The 18,213-nt window shown below is 52.3% G+C and overlaps 1 protein-coding gene across 1 annotated transcript in view; it reads right to left on the bottom strand.

Annotated features, from left to right (window-relative positions):
* The window catches only part of ACOT11 (acyl-CoA thioesterase 11), a 54,837-nt gene that overhangs the window by 9,464 nt on the left and 27,160 nt on the right, over nucleotides 1–18,213 (bottom strand). Inside the window, exons 2-9 of the mRNA XM_008583223.1 lie at nucleotides 13,451–13,661; nucleotides 12,394–12,463; nucleotides 7,359–7,419; nucleotides 6,225–6,323; nucleotides 5,645–5,780; nucleotides 3,763–3,919; nucleotides 2,434–2,553; nucleotides 258–402 (exon numbers count right to left, since the gene is read on the bottom strand). Coding sequence (XP_008581445.1) covers nucleotides 258–402; nucleotides 2,434–2,553; nucleotides 3,763–3,919; nucleotides 5,645–5,780; nucleotides 6,225–6,323; nucleotides 7,359–7,419; nucleotides 12,394–12,463; nucleotides 13,451–13,661 — 999 coding nt within the window. The remainder of the gene's footprint in view (nucleotides 1–257; nucleotides 403–2,433; nucleotides 2,554–3,762; nucleotides 3,920–5,644; nucleotides 5,781–6,224; nucleotides 6,324–7,358; nucleotides 7,420–12,393; nucleotides 12,464–13,450; nucleotides 13,662–18,213) is intronic.

Genomic DNA, 18,213 nt, shown 5'->3' with positions numbered 1-18,213 from the left:
CCCCAGGCTGAAGACCCCAGAACCAGTGTTCTTCCACCCCCACAGGCTCACAAAAGCTCATTAACACCCAGCTACAGGCCAGACCCACACACATGTTCCCACTGTGCACAAGGGGCATCCCAGCAGTCACAACCAGGACACTCAGAGCTGGCTGTGCCAGGCAGCCAGGAGGGGCAGGCAGGACTGGGTCCCACCACTCATGGGAAGAGAGGGAGGGAGAGGAGCTGAGGGTGGGGCAGGGAGCTGCCCCCACTCACCCCAGGCTGAGGCCGAATCCAGGGCAGCATCTGGGGCTGGTCATCTGGGTCCAGGACCACGAAGGTCATGAAGGCACTGTTGATATGCCGCCGACGGGTCTCGGCCTCCTGGCGATAGGCCTCCACGCACACGCCCACCTCCATGCTGACGGGGAGGGAAGGCGGCTTCCATACTGGCAGACCTTCCAATGCCACGGCCCCCCACATGCTCACACACATACACACTCGCACATACACATACGCCTGCAATCCTGGTTCAGAATTCCGGCAGGAAACCTAGAACTGTTCCCTTCCATCAATGTTTACAGAGAACCTACTGTGTGTCCAACCCTGGGCAGGGACACAGAAATGAATAAACCTGTCCAGTCCACGCTTCATGAGCTAACAGCTGGCAGGGAGGCAACAAAAAAGAAAGCAAAGTATAAATATGTAGTGACAAACTGCAAAGGGTTAGGAAAGGACACAAACAAGGAGGGGGACGGCCTAGTTAGAAAAAAATGTTCATTATACACATATTCACACGTGCTGTAGCAGCCCTGCTCCTAACAGCCCAGTTGCCACTATTTCTGTGTATCTGTCTTTATTAGTTATAGAATAGCAGCCACCACCATTCCCCCTCACTTAGGAGGTTCTATGATCACAGCATGTGGACAAATGGGGAAACCGAGACCTACATCAGGGCTATAATTTGCCCAGGGTCACATAACCAGTCAGGAAGAGAACCTGCCCTAGAAACCAGGCCTTGCAGCTCCTGGGAAAGGGCTTTTCCCCTGCACGGCAGCAGAACGTGTGCTGGTCAGACTGCAAATAACAACAACAACAATAATAATACTAATAATAACAGCAGCAGCAATGGGTGGCCTTTCCTGAACATTTTCTCTGGCATTCTACTAGTAACACCTCACTGAGTCCTCACAACTAGGAGGTAGTGGTGGTAAGTCCCATTTTACTGGTGAAAGAACTAAAGCTCAAAGGGGTTAAGTAACTTGCCCAATATCACACAGCCAGTCAGAAGTAGAGCTAAACTTGAACCCAGGCAGCCTGGCTCCAGATCCCTTACCTTTAATAATTATCCTGTGATGTCTGAAATCACCAAAAAATATGCTTGTTTAAAGTAAGCTTTCTTGGGTCTGGCTGGTTAGCTCAGTTGGTTAGAGCCTGGTGTTATAGCACCAAGATCAAGGGTTTGGATCCCCGAACCAGCCAGCCATCAAAAAACAAAAACAAAAAATAAAGTAAGCTTTCTTGGGAGTAGGTATCAGAATTAATTCCAAAGATAAGGACTCTGGAGACTAATTGTTTTAGGAAGTGGATGAAAAAGGGTTTGATAAACCACCAAACACTGGCAAGAAGTGGCCCTGTGGTCTGAGCATCTGCAGCGTACCAGGCCCAGAGCCAGAAGCCAGGGAGAGAGACCCAGATACACTGAACACATGGTATGATCCATGCTATGAGTCGAGTGTGTCCACTAAAAGTTCATCTGTTGGAAACTTGATCCCCACTGTAATAGTGTTAAGAGGGTGGGAAATCCAATTGTGGTATTTGAAAGGTTGGCCTTTAAGAGGTGATTGAATCATGAGGACTATGCCCTCATGAATGGATTAATCCATTCTTGGAGTAATGGATTAATGGTTTAATGGGCTATCAGGGAGTAGACTGATGGCTTTATAAGGAGAGCAAGTGAGCACTTCAAAGCTCTCTTGCCATTCTCGCCATGTGATACCCTTAGTTGCCATGGGACTCCATATACAGCCCCCACCAAGAAGAAGGCACTCACCAGATGTGCAGCCTGGACGTTGGACTTCCCAGCCTCCAAAACCATAAGAAATAAACCTCTTTTCTTTATACATTACCCAGTTTCAGGTATTCTGATATCAGCAACAGAAAATGGACTAATACAATCCAGGACAGCAGGAAGCACAGGGGCTGAGGGAGCCCAGAGCAGGGTCTCTGACCCAGCCAGGGGTAGGCAGCAGCGGGAGCCAGGGAAAGCTTCCAGAGGAGGGAACGTCAGAGCTGAATTTGGTAATAGTGAAGGGACCCAGCAGCCAGGCAGGGGTTTAGACCTTGTCTGCAGGGTGAAGTGTTCCTGGCAGGTTTGAAGTAAGGTCCTTTCTAGGGTCAGGAGAGCCCTCAGCCCTCAGTGGTCCCAGTCCCACCCACCCCAGCCCCTCACCTATGCTTGAAAGCGTTGTTCACAATGGCCTTGAGCACCAGACGGTCCCCAACCTGGGACGGGCCTCGGAAATGGAACATCTCAATGGCCTTCAGTGTAGGGTGGGCACGGCAAAGTCGGCTGGGGAGGCAGGGGTGGGAGACAAGAGAAATGCCACCAGTGCTCCAGCCATCCCCCGCTTCCATCCCCAGACCCAGTCTGGAATTACACATATCACCCTGTGACCCACTCTCTGCCACCCAATAACTGACAATTCTGCTCAGAGGCACAGAACTAAGTTCCACTTCACAGCTTAGAATACTGAGGTCTGTGTGCACAGCTGGAAAGGAGCCGAGTTCGAAATGACAGAAGAAAGCCTGGGACAGGGCTTGGGGTAAACTTCTTCCCCATTTTCCTTCCAACTTTTACACCTTAGTACCTGCTGTTCCCATTACCTGGAAGCCCACCTCTTACCCAAAACTACTTGTCATTCAAGGCCCAGCTGAAGTGCTCCTCCTCCAGGAAGTCTTCCCTGACCATCCAAACTCTCACCCCCCTCTGAGATCTTACTGCCAGGACTGGCCAAAATTGTATTGCTATGCACAGTCTCCCACAAGTTAAACATGGAAGAGGGGCTGCTTGAGACAGGCTCTAAAGGATGAGGAAGAATCCACCTGGCTGAGGGGGGAGGTGGGTTGGGAAGGGCACTCCTGGCAGACAGAACAGTGAGTACAAAGCCTGGAGGTGTGAGAGTGCCAATTTGTGAATGTCAGTTATCATACCTATAAAAAATACCCTGATATTTAGGGTATAAGGAGCCCCACACAGGCACAGAGGTTATAGGAGAAAGAAGAAATTATTTTCACTTTAGGAAGAAGGCTACAATCAGAGGTGGCTTTGTGGAGGAGGTGGGCAGGATGTCAGCACACAAAGAATAGTGAGGGATGCCTGGCGGGAGGTTACTCCAGGAGCAAAGGCAGGGCTGCTTAAGTGGAGGATGGGAGCAGGGAATGGCAAACAGCTTGATGTGAAGGGAGCACGGATACCAGGATGGGTGCAGGCAAGGCCCAGTCAAGGGGAGGCTCTAGTGCCAGGCCAGGGGCTCGGTGCTCCCATGTAGGTGATGGGGGCCACAGTGGGCTTTTTGAGTGGAGGAAGGAATGGCCAGTTCACAAGAAACTATTTCTCTCTTGTTGTCTGGGTCTGAAAGCCCCAGGTTGCCCTAACAGAACAGCCACACTTCTGAAGTGTGAATGCCAACACCAAGCTGGGTTTCTCCTCCCGAGCGAGCTGGTCAAGGGAAGGAGGAGGGCAAAGGAGGGGCAGCAGAGACAGCACACTCCCCCTCACCTGGCTGCAATGGTGGCCACGTTCTCCATCCAGGCCATGATCTGGCCCCCAAAGGTGCTTCCCTGGTGATTGGCGTGAGGGGGCAGGACCAGCTCCACGCTCTCCACGCGGGTCTTCTCGGCTGGCACCATGAGGCTGCAGTCTCTGCTCTCCAGATCTGTCCAGGGAGGGCAGGAAGGGAGGCAGGGAGGTGAGAAAGCTCCCAAGGGCAGACCCTCCCCACACGCAGCCCCAGGACCTCCACTACTCCATCCCACTCGGGTTCTGACTTAGCACCATGTGCATGAGGTACCAGCTGGCCCTGGGGGTGCCATTTGTCTCCCCCTCCTAGTGGGGGAGACCATCAGGGAGAGCCTATCAAAGAGGTGGCATTACACTTGGCTCACAGGCTCTCGAAGATGCCACAGGCAGGGTGGGAACAGAGAGGAGGGGAAGCTGAAGGTGGCCTGAGCCAAGGTCTGGAGACAGGATGGGCAGGACATTCACAGGGTACAACGAGGCCTCTGGCTTGGTCAGAGCTCAAGCAAGTAAAAGGACAGCACTGCCAAGGTTGACCAGTCAGCCCGAAGGCCCAGGTGCCAGGCAATGGCATCTGGATGGATCCTTGGGGTGAAGGGCTGTCAGAACAGGAGGGACTTAGGAGGCCACAGTGGGATGGATGGATCCAAGGGGTCTTGATGATTGTAAAAAGAGCTGGGCCCCCCCACCGTGACCTCCAAGCCCAGCATAAACAGAGCACATGGGATTCAGACCACGGGCTTGCTGCTTTCACTGGCCTGAGCAAGTTCTATCTGCTCTCTCCCCACTCTGGGCAGCTGAGTTAATTTTTTTTGTCCTAAAATTGCCTCCTTTAGGTTTCAAGGAAGACCCCACATTCAAACATTTGGGAGACTGGTAAACAAATCCAAGGTCCCCCTCGGGCCTTTGCCCGGACTGTGCCCTCTGTGAGGAACACCTTCCCTCATTTCTCCACCTGTCCAGCCCTTCCCAGTCCAAAGGAGATCTCTGTGTACTGATAGAGAACAATCTCCAAGACACTTTTTTTTTTTTTTTTGGCAGCTGGCCAGTGTGGGGAAGATTTATCTTTAAGGGGGAAAAAGCAAGATACAGAACAGTATCTACTGTGTGTTCTCTTTTGGGTTAAAAAAAGGGGGGGAGGCTAAATAATACATACTATGCTTAAATAAGCAGGGAATACGTCTTACCCCAAAACAGGCAAGAGCATTGCCTCTGGGGAGGGGACCTGGGTTCTAGGCTAGGAGGGAGACTTGCTTTTTATTCTACATCTTTTTGGGAAAATACATATGTATGCTTTTTTTTTTTTTTTTTCCTTTTTTGTCTTTTTTACTGACAGGTAACGGGATCACAACCCTCGGTGTTCCGCCCGCACCGCGCTCAGCCAGTGAGCAGGAACCAGTCTCCACATGGGATCCGAATCCTCGGCGGGAGTGCCACCGCACTCCCAGGTGGCGCACTCTCCAGTGCGCCACCGGGCCGGCCCTATATGTATGCTTTTTAAAAAATCCTACAGGGCCAGCCAGTTAGCTTACCTGGGCAAGCATGGTACTAATAACACCAAGGTCAAGAGTTCAGATCCCAGTAGCAGCCAACCACCAGAAAAAAAAAATCCTACAGTGTCTTCAAGGCCTAGCTCAATACTACCTTCCCAAACAGCTTGGCTCCTAGAGACTCAAATGTCCTAACTCCATCCTCACAGTTCCTGGCAGCTGGGCAAGAGGCCCAAACATGCTGCTTTCCCTGGAGGAGACCTTGAGGCCAAGAGGGCTAGGCAGGCCTAAGGGCACCAGAGAGTGAACATCCCCAGGAGACCCCCGTCCTCCCTCAGTGTAGTAGGGGCCCAGGGCAGAGAGGGCGGGCTCACCATCCTGAATGACGCAGTTGGCCAGGAGGTCCTTGATGGTGTCTGCATAGACCAGTCGCATGCGCCGGCGCTCGGCAGCCACACTGTGCTCCATCTTCTCCTCTTCCGTCCGTGGTGTGATCTGCTTCAGCTTCACCTGTTGGTCAGGGGACAGGGTGGAGGATGTTCAGGACAAGTTTCCTGAAATAGCACAAGGGCCCATCTCCCAGCCCCCAGCTCATGCCTGAGGCTGGCTCACAGTAGGCCTGGGGCTACTGGTTGGTCCTCAGGCTTCCTCCCCTCTGTCCCCATCTTCTTATCTCCACCATATCCATCCTCCAAAGGTCCCCCAGTCCTGGTCCTCGGGCAAAGTCCCAGAGGATGGGTGGAGGGTGTCACTATAGGACATGACGACCAGGGAGACCTGAAGAATCCTCGCATGAGACGTGCAGAGAGAGGTGGGGAAAGGAAAGAAGGGAGGCCCCTGGGGTCCAATCACTGTGGGGGATGGGCCTTCCTCTGGGGGCTGTGGAGCCCTGCTGTGCCCCTCCTCAACCCCTCCACCAACACCCAGCCTCGGCGTCCTGGTCCCGCCACCTGCCTTGGAGATCTCCCGGTGGGCCACAAAGGTGGCCAAGGCCTTGCACACATTCCACTGCTTCTCAGAGCACAGGTCCTCAGAGGCCACCTGGATGCCTACCTGGAGAGGAAGAGTAAGGTAGGAGGAGTGAGGGGGAAAGAGAGCTCATCAACTGAGGCCCCACAGCTCAATGAGACAGCAGGTCCCACCCCAGGCCAGGCCTCTGGTATTTCTATATCACCTACCAGGTCCAGGAGGCCAGAGACCCAGGATAGGTTCCGACTTTGCCCCTGGTCCCTGGAAACCTCAGGCAAGTCAATTCCCTTCTCTGGGTCTCAGTTTCTTCATCTGTAAAATGGGAGTGACCATACCTATTCTTGCAAGGTTATTAAGAGGATTAAAATGAGACTGTCCACAAAAGGGCTTGCAAAGGTAAAGTGTTGGCTAAATTTAAAGGATGGACACCTGGTCACGCCTAGGTGGTCCCTGGGCATATATGGAGTGCTCAGGCATAGTCAGGACTCTGCTATCCCAGCCTCAGTGGTCCCTCAGGAACCATTGGCTTAGCTGGGTGAAGCTGCCCGGGTCTGAAGTCCACGGGTGGAAAATAGAGTCCTCCCCCAGAGCTCACAGAGCCCTGTGCATCACCATGCAGTCTTCCCATTAAACCTTCAACAACCCTGCAACATAGGAATCATGCTCCCATTTTACAGATGAGGAGACAGAGGCAGTGGGAGGTAAGCAAACGGGCCACAGCCCCATGCTCTCCCTGCTCCAGCCCCTCTGCCTCCAAGATCAAGCACAGAGCCTTTCTTTCCTCCAGTCCCACAGCCATGCAGCTGCCAAAGAGCCGGTCTGAGGCTAGGTGTGAAGACTCAGGAGGCTGAGAGTCAAGTCCCAAGTTGGAATCTATGTGCTCGGTGATCTGAAGCAAGTGCCTTCTCTTTCCTGGGCCACAATTTTCCCTCCTGCATTATAAGATGTTAGACAGGAAGATCCTGAGGATCGTCCTAGTCCTGCCAGCTGGTTCAGAACTCTGAGTCCCGACCAGGGCTCTGCAAGTCTGAGTGGCCTGGGCTGGGGGCTGAGAGGAATAGAGAGGCAGTAGAGGACCCACCCACATGCCCGCTCCCAGGCAGTGCCCACCCCACACACCTCCATGCTGGAGTTGAAGGCCCGGTTCACCTTGGCCTTGATATTCACCACTTGTCCAACACTGGGGAGAGGAAAGCAGGAGGTGAGCCTTCCAGAGGGGACAGAGGGATGGAGCGGGGGCCTCAGACACTCACAGCACCTCTGCTGGGGGAACTGGCGGCAGAACGTCATGGCTTGCAGAGCGTATGCACATCTGTGATGTCACCGAGTCCTCAAAGCAAGCCAGCAAGATAGTGTGAGCACCCTCCTTTACAGCGGGAGGCTGAGAGACGTGGTGTGATCTCATCCATCCCCTCTTCCCCTGCTCCCTGCTGTCCAATTAATGCTTGAGCTTCCTTTTGCTCTTGGCTCAATGGTCCCCTCCCCTGGGAAGCCTTCCCTGCCCTCCAGCAGCCCTGTGAGGCTCGCTCACCCTCCGACACTTCTCCCAGTGGATTGACCTCTGTGTCCCCACAATCCTTAAGCTCCATGGGGCAAGAGCCATGTGTTTTGCTCACCATTGACTCTCTAAGGCCTAGCACATGGCACAGATTGGGTCCTCCATAAACAGAGGCTGACTGAGTTAATGAATCCCACATTTATTGAATGCCCACTAAGTGTAAGGGGCTATAAACAGAGTGGGAAGGGAAGTGGAAACATTTAAAGAATGCCTGCTATGTGCCAGGCACTCTGCACTACCTCATCTGAGACTAAAAACAAGCTTGGCAGGAAGGTTTAGGGGGGATTGAGCATCAGAGAGGTTAAGCTATTTGCCCAAGGTCACCCAGCTAAAAAGCGCTAGGATTCTAGACTGATTCCATAGACTGCACCAGCCCTGCACTTTCCAGCTGCAGCCTGTCCCTCTGGAATGATTCCTAAGTCCAAATGAATCCCCAAGGGAGCCCCCCAGCTTGCCCTGTGCCCAGCTAGAGTCAGCAGAGGGTGCCCAGCTGATGAACTGTGGGGAGGAGGGAGCAGGAGGTTGGAGTGCGGCCCCATTCGACTGCTGTGACCTTGAGAAGTCCTTTCGCCTCTCTGCACCTTGCTCATAAACATGGAGAGCACAGTGCTGATTTCTTCCTCAAATAACACAGCCTCCTGATCAAGCCTAGGAAAGGTCTGCTGGTCAAGGGGCCACAGTGAGCACAGTGGGAGGGGTACGCAGGCCTGGGTTCCAGTCAAGCTCTATCTTGACTGTCACTCTACCAAGCTGCGTGACCTTAGGTGAGTCACTTTGCCTCTCTGAGTGTATTTCCTTGTGTGTGAGGTACAGAGAATGCATGAACACTGCCTGAGGTTCTGAGGGTCAGGTGAGAGGAAGTTTGGCAGAGCCCAGCACCAGGCCTGGCCCACAGCAGGAACTCAATGAACAGCATGAGCCCACGTGGACCAGACGTTTGTTGATTTCTGTTCACTTTTTTTAGCAGTTCTAATGGTCATGTAGGGGAGGGCCATTTTTAGGACAGACATGCTGACATGTTGAGGGATGCAGTGTCACGATGTCTGCCACTTACTTTCAAATGGTTCAGGAAAAAAGAGAAAGAAAGAGAGGAAAAAGTATATGCAGGGGGAAGCCAAGCCCAGCCGCAACCAAGTAAAGAGCACACCAAAAACACCATTTCACCAGTGGAGACCAGGAAAAAAAAGAAGTCGTCTCTCTCGACAAAGCACAGTCCAGAGTAATAGAAGAAGCATCTGCTATACGATAATAGTGGGGACCCGAACACACGTGTCTCAGTACTGGACAGATCATATAGGCAACAAATCAACAAACAGTTAATCTACCAGGAGAGAACAAATCTATGGTTATTAGAGGAGTGGGAGGGGGAGAGATTGGATAAGGGGCATAAAGAATAAGTATGATTTATAATCATGAATATGCTAATAAAATTGTTAAATATACGTATTTGTGCATATGAGGGTACTTCAAAAAGTTCGTGGAAACATTCAATTTTTTTCTTATTATCTTTCAATTCTATTTTTCCACAAACTTTTCAAAGTAACCTCATATATAGATAAAGCAAATTTAGCAAAATGTTAATTATTGAATTTCAGTTCTGGTGATCACTGCACTATCCAACCTTTCTATACATTCGAAAGTTTTCATGATCAAAAATCAGAAGAAAAATAACATCTATGGTTGCCAAAATAAAAACAAAAGTCTATTTTCTGTGGTACTAAAGGAGAAATTTGTGACTCTTCCTCTCCTCCCCTTTCCCCTCCCTCTAGTTTCCCCAGAAGCCAAGTGGACACCCACTGGGACTTCCGAGCTCCTCGTCCTCCCTGACTGTCCATCCTCACAGCTCAGGCCCAAACTGCTCCTTCTCCAGGGTCACTTCCCCGCCTCCTGGGGACCCCCTCCAGCTCCCCAACACCCCTCCAGGTGTTCCTCACAATGTAGAGGCACTCCCTGTAAACTAATCTGACCCCTGTCAAGCCTTTCCCTAGAGCCAATTCACTCTCAGGGGACAGAGGAACATGTTAAATTACACCATAGTCATGCTAACAGCAAAACCCAGCTGATGGAGAACACTAGAGGGCAGTAACTGGGTTTCCTCAACAAATACATGTCAAGGAAAAAAAACAGAGGGGGAGGGTGAGAGAAAGAGAGAGAGATGGCTGGTACTGGGGGAGGAGGAGTATCTATAGATTGAAAAAAAGAGAGACATAGCAACCAATTGAATTGCAACCTTATTTGCATCATGGTTTAGATAACAAAAATAACTGTAAAGCAAAACAAAATAAAAACAAATTCATAAGACAGTGTGGGCATTCGAACACTGACTGGATGGAGCTGGCAGTGGCTCACTTCAAGCATCATGCTGATAACACCAAGGTCATGGGTTTGGATCCCTGCACCGGCCAGCCACCAGAGAAAAAAATTAAAAATGAACACTCACTGAATATCGATGTTAGTGAGAAATCATTGTTAATTTTTTTTTTTTTTTTTGGGTGTGGTAATGGTGTTGAGGTTATGTTTAAAAAGAGTTTTTAGGCCTTAGAGATACATTTGGAAATATTTTTAAATGGCAAAAACAGAAACAAACAAAAAACCTTCCCTGCTTTCCTCAGGTGCAGCCAGGCCTTCTTGGCCACCAACCCTGCTCCAGGCCCCTCCCCAGCTTGCCTTTCATCCCAGGATCCTCTCTGGCTTTCGCTTTCAACCAAATCCTCCTCTGCCCAGACTCACGTGCACTTGTGGGGCTCTACAGCAGGTCCATCCATCACGCATGCATCCCCAGCTCTCACTATCCCTAGCTCCTCCTCTGTGTTGGCAGCAGAGACCCAGAACTGGCCCAGGCGCAGTCCCCCTTGCCTTTTAAGTGTCGCTATGTACGGTGCTGACAGTACTGGGGTCAGCTCGAACACATCCCCCAGGAAGCCCCCCTAGATTACAACCACCCCCAGGTATACAGGAAATGTAGCCCACTGACTAGGAGTCAAGGCTTTGGAGCCAGACTATCTCCCTGGTAGTACATCCTGGGTTCTCCATTAGCTGTATGACTTTATGCAAATTACGTCACTTCTCTGTGCCTCAGTTTCCTCATCTGTAAAATAAGGATACTAACAGCCATGACCTCATAGTGTTGTTCTGAGGATTAAATAAGTTCATGCATTTAAAAGGCATTACAAATATTGGATCAATATTGGTTCATTAATTGTGACAAAGGTACCTTACGAATGTAAGATGTTAATAACAAGGGATCTGGGTGTGGGACATATGGGAATTCTCTGTACTGCCTTCAGAGGTACTTTTTTTGTGTAAATCTAATAGTATTCTAAAATAAAAAGTATCTAGAAAAGTATTACAAAGAACCCATGTGTCAGAGTTCATCATCAGGATGGAACCTCACACTTTGAATTCAGATGATGTTTCTACACCTGCCTCTCCTGCAGACCTGGAGCTCCTGGAACAGAGATGGAGGTCCAGTGGACTTTATGTACTCAAACCAGCATGACCCCTGGTCCAGAAAAGGTGTTCCACTAATATTAAGTATGTAGTAAATGAATGACTGAGTACAGGGACTAGCCAAACTCTTCCTTAACCATGACACACTGGGCACCCAGGAAGTCCTGCAAAAGCTCTTGGCACTTATCCTAGGGACTGATGGCAAATTTAGGAGTAGGTCTGGAGACAAGAGCTCTGTGTGCAGCCCTTGCAGCCTGTCCGAGGCCAAAGGTGCAGCATGCTCCTTGGGTCCCAGAAGCAGGACAAGAACCTACGGGCAAAGCTATGGAGAGACAGAACTAGTGCAGCGTAACGAAGAGCTTTCTAACCAGTACAGCCATTAAAAAAAGAAAAAATGTCTATCCTGATAATGAGCTCCTCAATGACCTGGAGGTATGTGAGCAAGGGTGAATGGCCCAAGCTTCCGGCTCAGGCTTTGCCAAGGTGCCTTGTCTAGGGGCCTCCAGACAGTCCAGTGACTGATGACCCACAGAGAGTATCCAAGCTCAAAAAGGGATTCACTGATTAAGTCTAATCCCTTCCAAATTGCAGATAAGAAAACTGAGGCCTTTGGGCCGGCCCGTGGCTCACTCGGTAGAGTGCGGTGCTGATAACACCAAGGCCCCGGGTTCGGATCCCACATAGGGATGGCTGGTTCGCTCACTGGCTGAGCGTGGTGCTGACAACACCAAGTCAAGGGTTAAGATCCCCTTACCGGTCATCTTTATAAAAAAAAAAAAAAAGAAAGAAAACTGAGGCCCAGAGAGAGACAGAGACTGACATCCCCAAAGTCATGCAGTACCCATGATGCTGTCTCAGCAACATCCAACTCCAGACCTAAGCAACTTCGTAAACCTCACCCTGACAAAGAGAACCCACCTCTTGGCACCCAACAACAGCCCAGCTCCTAGCCCATCATGGTCCCAGAGATCCTGCAGACAGGTTCTTGCCCCCAGATGCTGCCCCCATTCTATTTTCAAAGAACTTGGGTCAGTTGAGTCTGGCTGTAGGCAGCACAAAGACTGACCAGGTGTGGAGACAGGGGAGCAGGCCACAGACTCAGGGTAGGGAGAGCAGAGAGACTTTGAGGCAGGAGGGGCCACTTACCTAATGGTGTGCTCAAAATAGATATCGTCCATGGAGGCCGTGACACAGGGGCAGCCAGCATGCCTCTCCGCTGGCATCAGAAGAAGAAAGGCAGATGTTAGCAGCCATCCCACATCTACAATCCTCTGCTCAAATGTCACCTCCTCAAAGGGTCCTCCAACCACACAACCAAGGCCATGCCTCCCACCCATGCTCTGAACCTGCCTTCTTTTGTTCTTTCACTGCAGTTACCACTCCCTGACCCCGTTTTAAATATCTGGTTTCTGTCTATTGTCTCTCCCTTCTGCTAGACTGTAAGTTACCTGAGGGCAAAGGTTTTTGCCTGTCTTGTTCATTGCTGTACCCCAGTCCTGGAACAGTGCCTGGCACCTAGTAGGAACTCAGTAAGCAGCTGTTGAATGAATGAATGGTCATGCCGTGATGTTCTACTTCCTGGCCTCCTTGAGCGCCTGTACCTTTGCCCAGCTCTGTTTCCTCCCCTGAGTCATCTTACCCTCAAAGACTCCGCTCAGGTGCCTGAGCCCCTCTGGAACCCCTCCTGGCCCTCAGGGCTGGGTCAGGGTTTCTCAAACAGTGCTGGGAGGCAGTCAGATCAGCTCTCTGTCCCCCAACCTCACCCTACCCAGCGGTGAGCTCCCTAAGGGTTGGAGGGACTCAAGAACAACAAAGGGAATGAAGTGAGATCAATTCAGCTCAGTTCAGCTCAACTCCATGTAGGGAGCACAGTACGGCAGACACAATTGTAGTCTCTGCTCACAGCATTTTCCAGCCAGTCTCGAAGCAGCCCTGTTTAAGGCTGTGCTGTGTTGAACCTGGGACCTAAGGGTACAGGACCACCATTCAGGGCTGTAGAGGTTTGGGGAGAGAGCGATGGCTGTTCTGAGCACTGAGAGAGTGGGAAGGCATTTCAAGCAGGTGGACCAGTGTGAGCAAGGGCTAGATGAGGAAGAGGTGTGGCACTCGGAGGGGACAGTGACCACATCTGAAGATCAAGGCCTCTGCTTTGGCTCTCTGGGGCCTATGGGTGGGAGGACGGCTGTACCGAGTGCAGCCTCACCAGACAGGCAGGCCGTGGTGTCGATCCACTTGAGCAACTGCCCGACGCTCAGCTCACCACGCTGGTTGGTGTGGCAGGGCAGCACCAGCTGGCTCATCTGCACCTCCGTGGGGTTCCGGTACCCCTCGCCCTCTGCCATGGCGAAGTCGTTGTCCCCTGCACGTGAGGCTGACTTCCGGGATGTGCGGCTCGAGAACACAGAGGCAAAGCCCTGGGGAACATGTGGGGACAGAGGTCAGCTCACCAAGGGGTCTCCCAGGTCTGCCCAGCCCTGAGACCTCAGAGCCTGAGGGGCAGGAGAGAGCAGCCCAGGGCCACCTCTCACCAGACCCCACCCCAAGAGTGGGCTCCACTCTCCAGCCCATGGTCTGACCCCAGGGGGCTATCTGGGTGCACCTATGCCCAGTTTCCTTTTGGCTAGCAACTCCATGTTAACATAACTTTGGAACCGAGGGAGAGGGAGGGGGGAGAGGAATAATGCCGAGAATCCAGTCTTGCTCACTTCAGCTGTGGCCAGCCTTTTACAGTTTGACCTTAGATTCACCTTCCTTCTTGAAAGAGTCCTCTTTTCTACACAGGGAGGCCTAGTGACTCTGTAGCAGTGAAGCCAGGGATTTATTCCCAGGGAAGTGTTTCAAAAAGTAGCTACAATTTCATCCCCAAAGGGCCCCTTTCTTGGGCTCATTGGCCCTGCAGATGACACCAGAAGTAGGGCCGCTGCTGAGGGCTGATGTCTTCAGCACTTGGATCTACTGACTGGGAGGGCTCTGGGCAGTCACTGACCAGCTGTCTGATCCAAGGCAGGGCTACAGCAGCTGCCAGCTGGAGAACCAGCAGAGAAAATCCTCAAACTCATGAATTAGGGGTGGGGCTTCTGCTCAGAGCCTGGCTTGCACTTCTCCCCAGGCAGAAGAGTGGGGCGCACCTGTCAGTCCCTGGGATTGGAGGGGAGGCAAGCTGCCATCCCCTCTCTGGGCTTCCCTCCCTAATCGGACTGTGAACTTGAGAGCTGGGCACATCTGTATGTGTGAGAAAAATGAGGAGAGATGGGCATGTGGGTCCCAATTCCCATGGCCAATGCCCACAGTGTGGTGGTAATAGTTGCCACCAACGTTTACATAGCACTTAAGTGTCACATATTCTTCTAAGCACTTTACATGTACTAATTAAATTTTTTCCATTCAACAGACCTATGAGACAGGCATGTGATTATCCTCATCTTACAGGTGAGGAATCTGAGGCCCAATTACGTAGCAAAGCCCAGCCGTGACCCCAGGTCTGACTTCAGAGTCTTAGCTCCCACCTACCACACTACACAGTTTGCAGGGCCCTGGGCCTGGATGCAGCAGCAAAGAGCATCATGACCCAATGGCAGGACTGCCACAGCATAGGATGGGGTGGTGATGGCTCTCATGCTGGAGGCTGTACTCCTCAGATGATTCCCTCTATGAGGCTCCCAGAGCTAATTCAATAAATTCAAAATTCACCAAGGTAACTTGTTCAAGGTCACTGACCCCTAAGTGGTAGGAGCAGGATTTGAACCAGGGCTATCTGACCCAGAAATGCTTGTGGGTTCCCAGAGATGCAGCTCATTCCCGAGAGCCCTTGGGTACCAGGCACAGTGCTGGGCATTGAGGGGACAGAGGAGGGCAGCTGCTCCAGGAGCCCTCAGCCTGGGTGCAGGCCTGTGGGGTGCTAGGCTGCCCAGCTTGCAGGCTCTTGCAGGTGGCTTGAAGGCCACCGTGATCCAAGCAGCAGGACCCATCGCCATGGTAACCATGCCAAGGCATTGCTGGCCTGGTTGTGCACTGGAGCCTGCATGGACGTGGATGGGGGTGGCTGGCTTTCTGGGTGCAGGAGCTGGTAGAGGAGGCAGGCAGACTCCATTCACCCACACTCTTCCCAAACCCCTCCCACAGCCAGGGGTTCTGAACATTCCAGAAAGAAGCCCTGGGGAGAGCTGAGGAAATGGGAGAGGCAAGATGCAGAGAGCAAGTGGGTAGAACAAAGAGAGCAGGCGTCTGGGGTTTCTGGGTGGTGTGGACATGCACAGGGAAGTCCCCACCTCATGTCCCTGCTTCATCAGCCTATGCACATCTACTGCCTCACAGGATCCTCACAAGGGAGGTTGGAGGCAAGGACTGTTAACCCATTTTACAGATGGGGAAACTAAAGATGGAAAAAGCCCTGCACCAGCAGTCAGGATACCTGAGTTCCATCCTCTCTCTGCTTCTCACCTGGTCAATCCCTACTCCCATGGGCCTCCTGTTTCCTGTTCTGTGAAACAGGACTCTACCTTTCCACTACACTCTCCGTGCCTGGAGACAGGACCTTTGCCTCATCCGCTCATTAATCTGTTCATTCATTCATTCGCCAAGCACCTTCTCTGACCTGGGCCCTAAGCCAAACACTGAGAACATAAAGACAACTTGGGCCAAGAAGGCCTGACACACAGTAGGACCTCATCAAAGGTTTGTGGAGGGACAATCAGAAACAGACTTGAATTCAAGTCCTAGCCCTGTCCGTCAGGTGCTGTGTGGCCCTGAGAAAGGTCCCTCTCTTCCTGAGCCACATCTGTCACTCACCAGGTTGGGGAAAGAACTGCCAACCCCTGAGGTACCCCCAGCCCTGGTTCCAGGATTCCAGGATCTAAGCCTGCCTGGGGTCTGGTGTGCCCAGCTGAGTTCCAATGAGGAAGCTGCAGAGGCTGACCCCCTGTCAGATAGGAAACACTGTGCTCCTCCAAGAAGGGCTGAAGGACAAGCCTCAGTGTTGCTGTCCCCCGCTCCCCTCTAAGAGAGGGCTGCAGAGCCCCTGGGCTGGAGTACAGGCAGTGGGGACACAGGAGCTCAGGTGGCCCCAGGCATAGTCTCTCAGACTCCAACTCCTTCCTTGGACTCCAAGGCAGTCTGCCCACATCAGGGCAGACAAGGCCAGGCCTCCTAGTCCCAAGGTGGGCAGGCAGCCATCCTGGGAGGTAGGGGTGTGTGCAGCCGAGGCAAGGTTTGGCCAATGGGGTCCCAGAGCTGGGCCACTCCTCCTAGTGCCAGTCACAGGGACAGCAGGGGCCCTGGATGGAGCCAGGACCTAGGGCAGCCAGGCAGGCCAGACCAAGACAGCTGACAGGGAGGGCTGAGCTGCTGCAGGGATGGGAGGGCATCCAGAGGTCAGAGATGTGCTCTCTCAGATGGCAGCCATGCCAGGCGCTGGCCCCAGACCACAGCAGACCTGGCCAGATTTGTTCATCCTAGACTAGGCCTGAGCTGGCCACACCATGGTCCTACCTCCTGGGCCAGAGTCATGTCACAGAACTGCTGGGTCAGAGCAGGAGAGACCACCTCACCCAATCCCTTCACAGATAGGGAGGTCTGAGGCCTGGAGGGAAAGGCCGGTCCAGGTCACCGAGCTGGGAGAGCCAAAATCTGCCCTCCCAGGCCAGGGCTCCTTCTAGGTAATTTGACAACAGACCCACACTAACAGACGTAATCTTGATTTCCTCCCTCCTCTAGATGTCCAAGTCCCAGTGATCCAACCTCCTAAAATCTCAGTCTACCCACCGCCCTGACTCACTCAGGCCTCTGCACTGCTGGCTCTGGACTGTTTACAGAGCCTGACCACAGGCCTCCAGTCTCTCTACCTCCTTCCAGCCCTCACGCAGCACTGGAGGGACCTTTCCAAAAAGCAAACCCACTACTCACTATGCCCTGCCTTGCAGGGAGACCTGGTCAAGTCCTCATAATCCTACCACAGGACTTCACTCTGTCCCTTAGGGCCACACACTCTTTTCTAAAGAGCTAGCCTTACTGGGCACCTCCTCTGCTCAAGACTCCTCAATGGCTCTCCAGTGCTCTCAGCATTGAGGCCCAGCCACTATAGGTCCTGTCACGAGCTCCACCAGCTGCTCTGCCAGCTGCAGACCATGTGCACTTCCTCAAGGTACCACTCACTCCTGCTCTGTTCCTCCAGGGAAAAGCAGTGGTTCAGGTGATGTGAACATAGGGGCAAAGGGGAGCAGGTGGGAAAATGCTGGGCATACCTTCATGGGTGGAGACAGAGGGGCTGGAGTCAGTGGCTTGGAGGCCAGGCCAAGGAGTCCCCAGACACCCTGGAAGACTCCTGGAAGGGGCATGTCCTACAGTGATTAGCCAGCTGAGAGATCACAGGACCATCAGGCTTCACCCAGAACGGCAGGCCTAGTGCAAAGGAGACCTGCCTGTCCTGGCCAGGAGAAGCAGGCTTGGGTAACCTCTGGAGTAACCTACCATTACACAGGCTGTGCACAGGTCTTGGGGGTCAACCGGGCTTGGGTTCAAGTCTAGTTTCACAGCTAATTTCTATAACCTCAAGCAAGCTGTTCAGCCTCTATGGGCATCAGTTTCCTCATGTGTAAAAGTGGGATTATAATACCTACCTCCAAGGATCATTGTGGGAATGAAACTGAATGAGAGCGAGTATATAAAGTTCCTAGCACATGCCTACCCTATGGCTAACGTTTACTGAGCACTTACTGCTAGTGATATAAAGATGAGGTTGGGCTTCCTATAGTATAGCTAGGAGAGACCCACACAGTTCAAACTGGACTGTTTATACGGTACTTGGTACCCATTAGCTCACCAGAAGCTGGCAGCAAGCGTGTGAGGGGCGGGATGATTAGCCCGGCTGAGAAGATCTGTGAGAATTCAAGAAGCACGCAATTGCATGGCAGGGCTCCAAACCCCAGTGCAAGACTGCAGAGTCGTGGTCCCTTGGGAGAGGCGGGGGGG

Source organism: Galeopterus variegatus, unplaced genomic scaffold (genome assembly GCF_000696425.1).
Source record: "Galeopterus variegatus unplaced genomic scaffold, G_variegatus-3.0.2 Scaffold2855, whole genome shotgun sequence".
Taxonomy (NCBI): Eukaryota; Metazoa; Chordata; class Mammalia; order Dermoptera; family Cynocephalidae; genus Galeopterus; species Galeopterus variegatus.
This window is presented reverse-complemented; position numbering and strand designations above follow the sequence as displayed.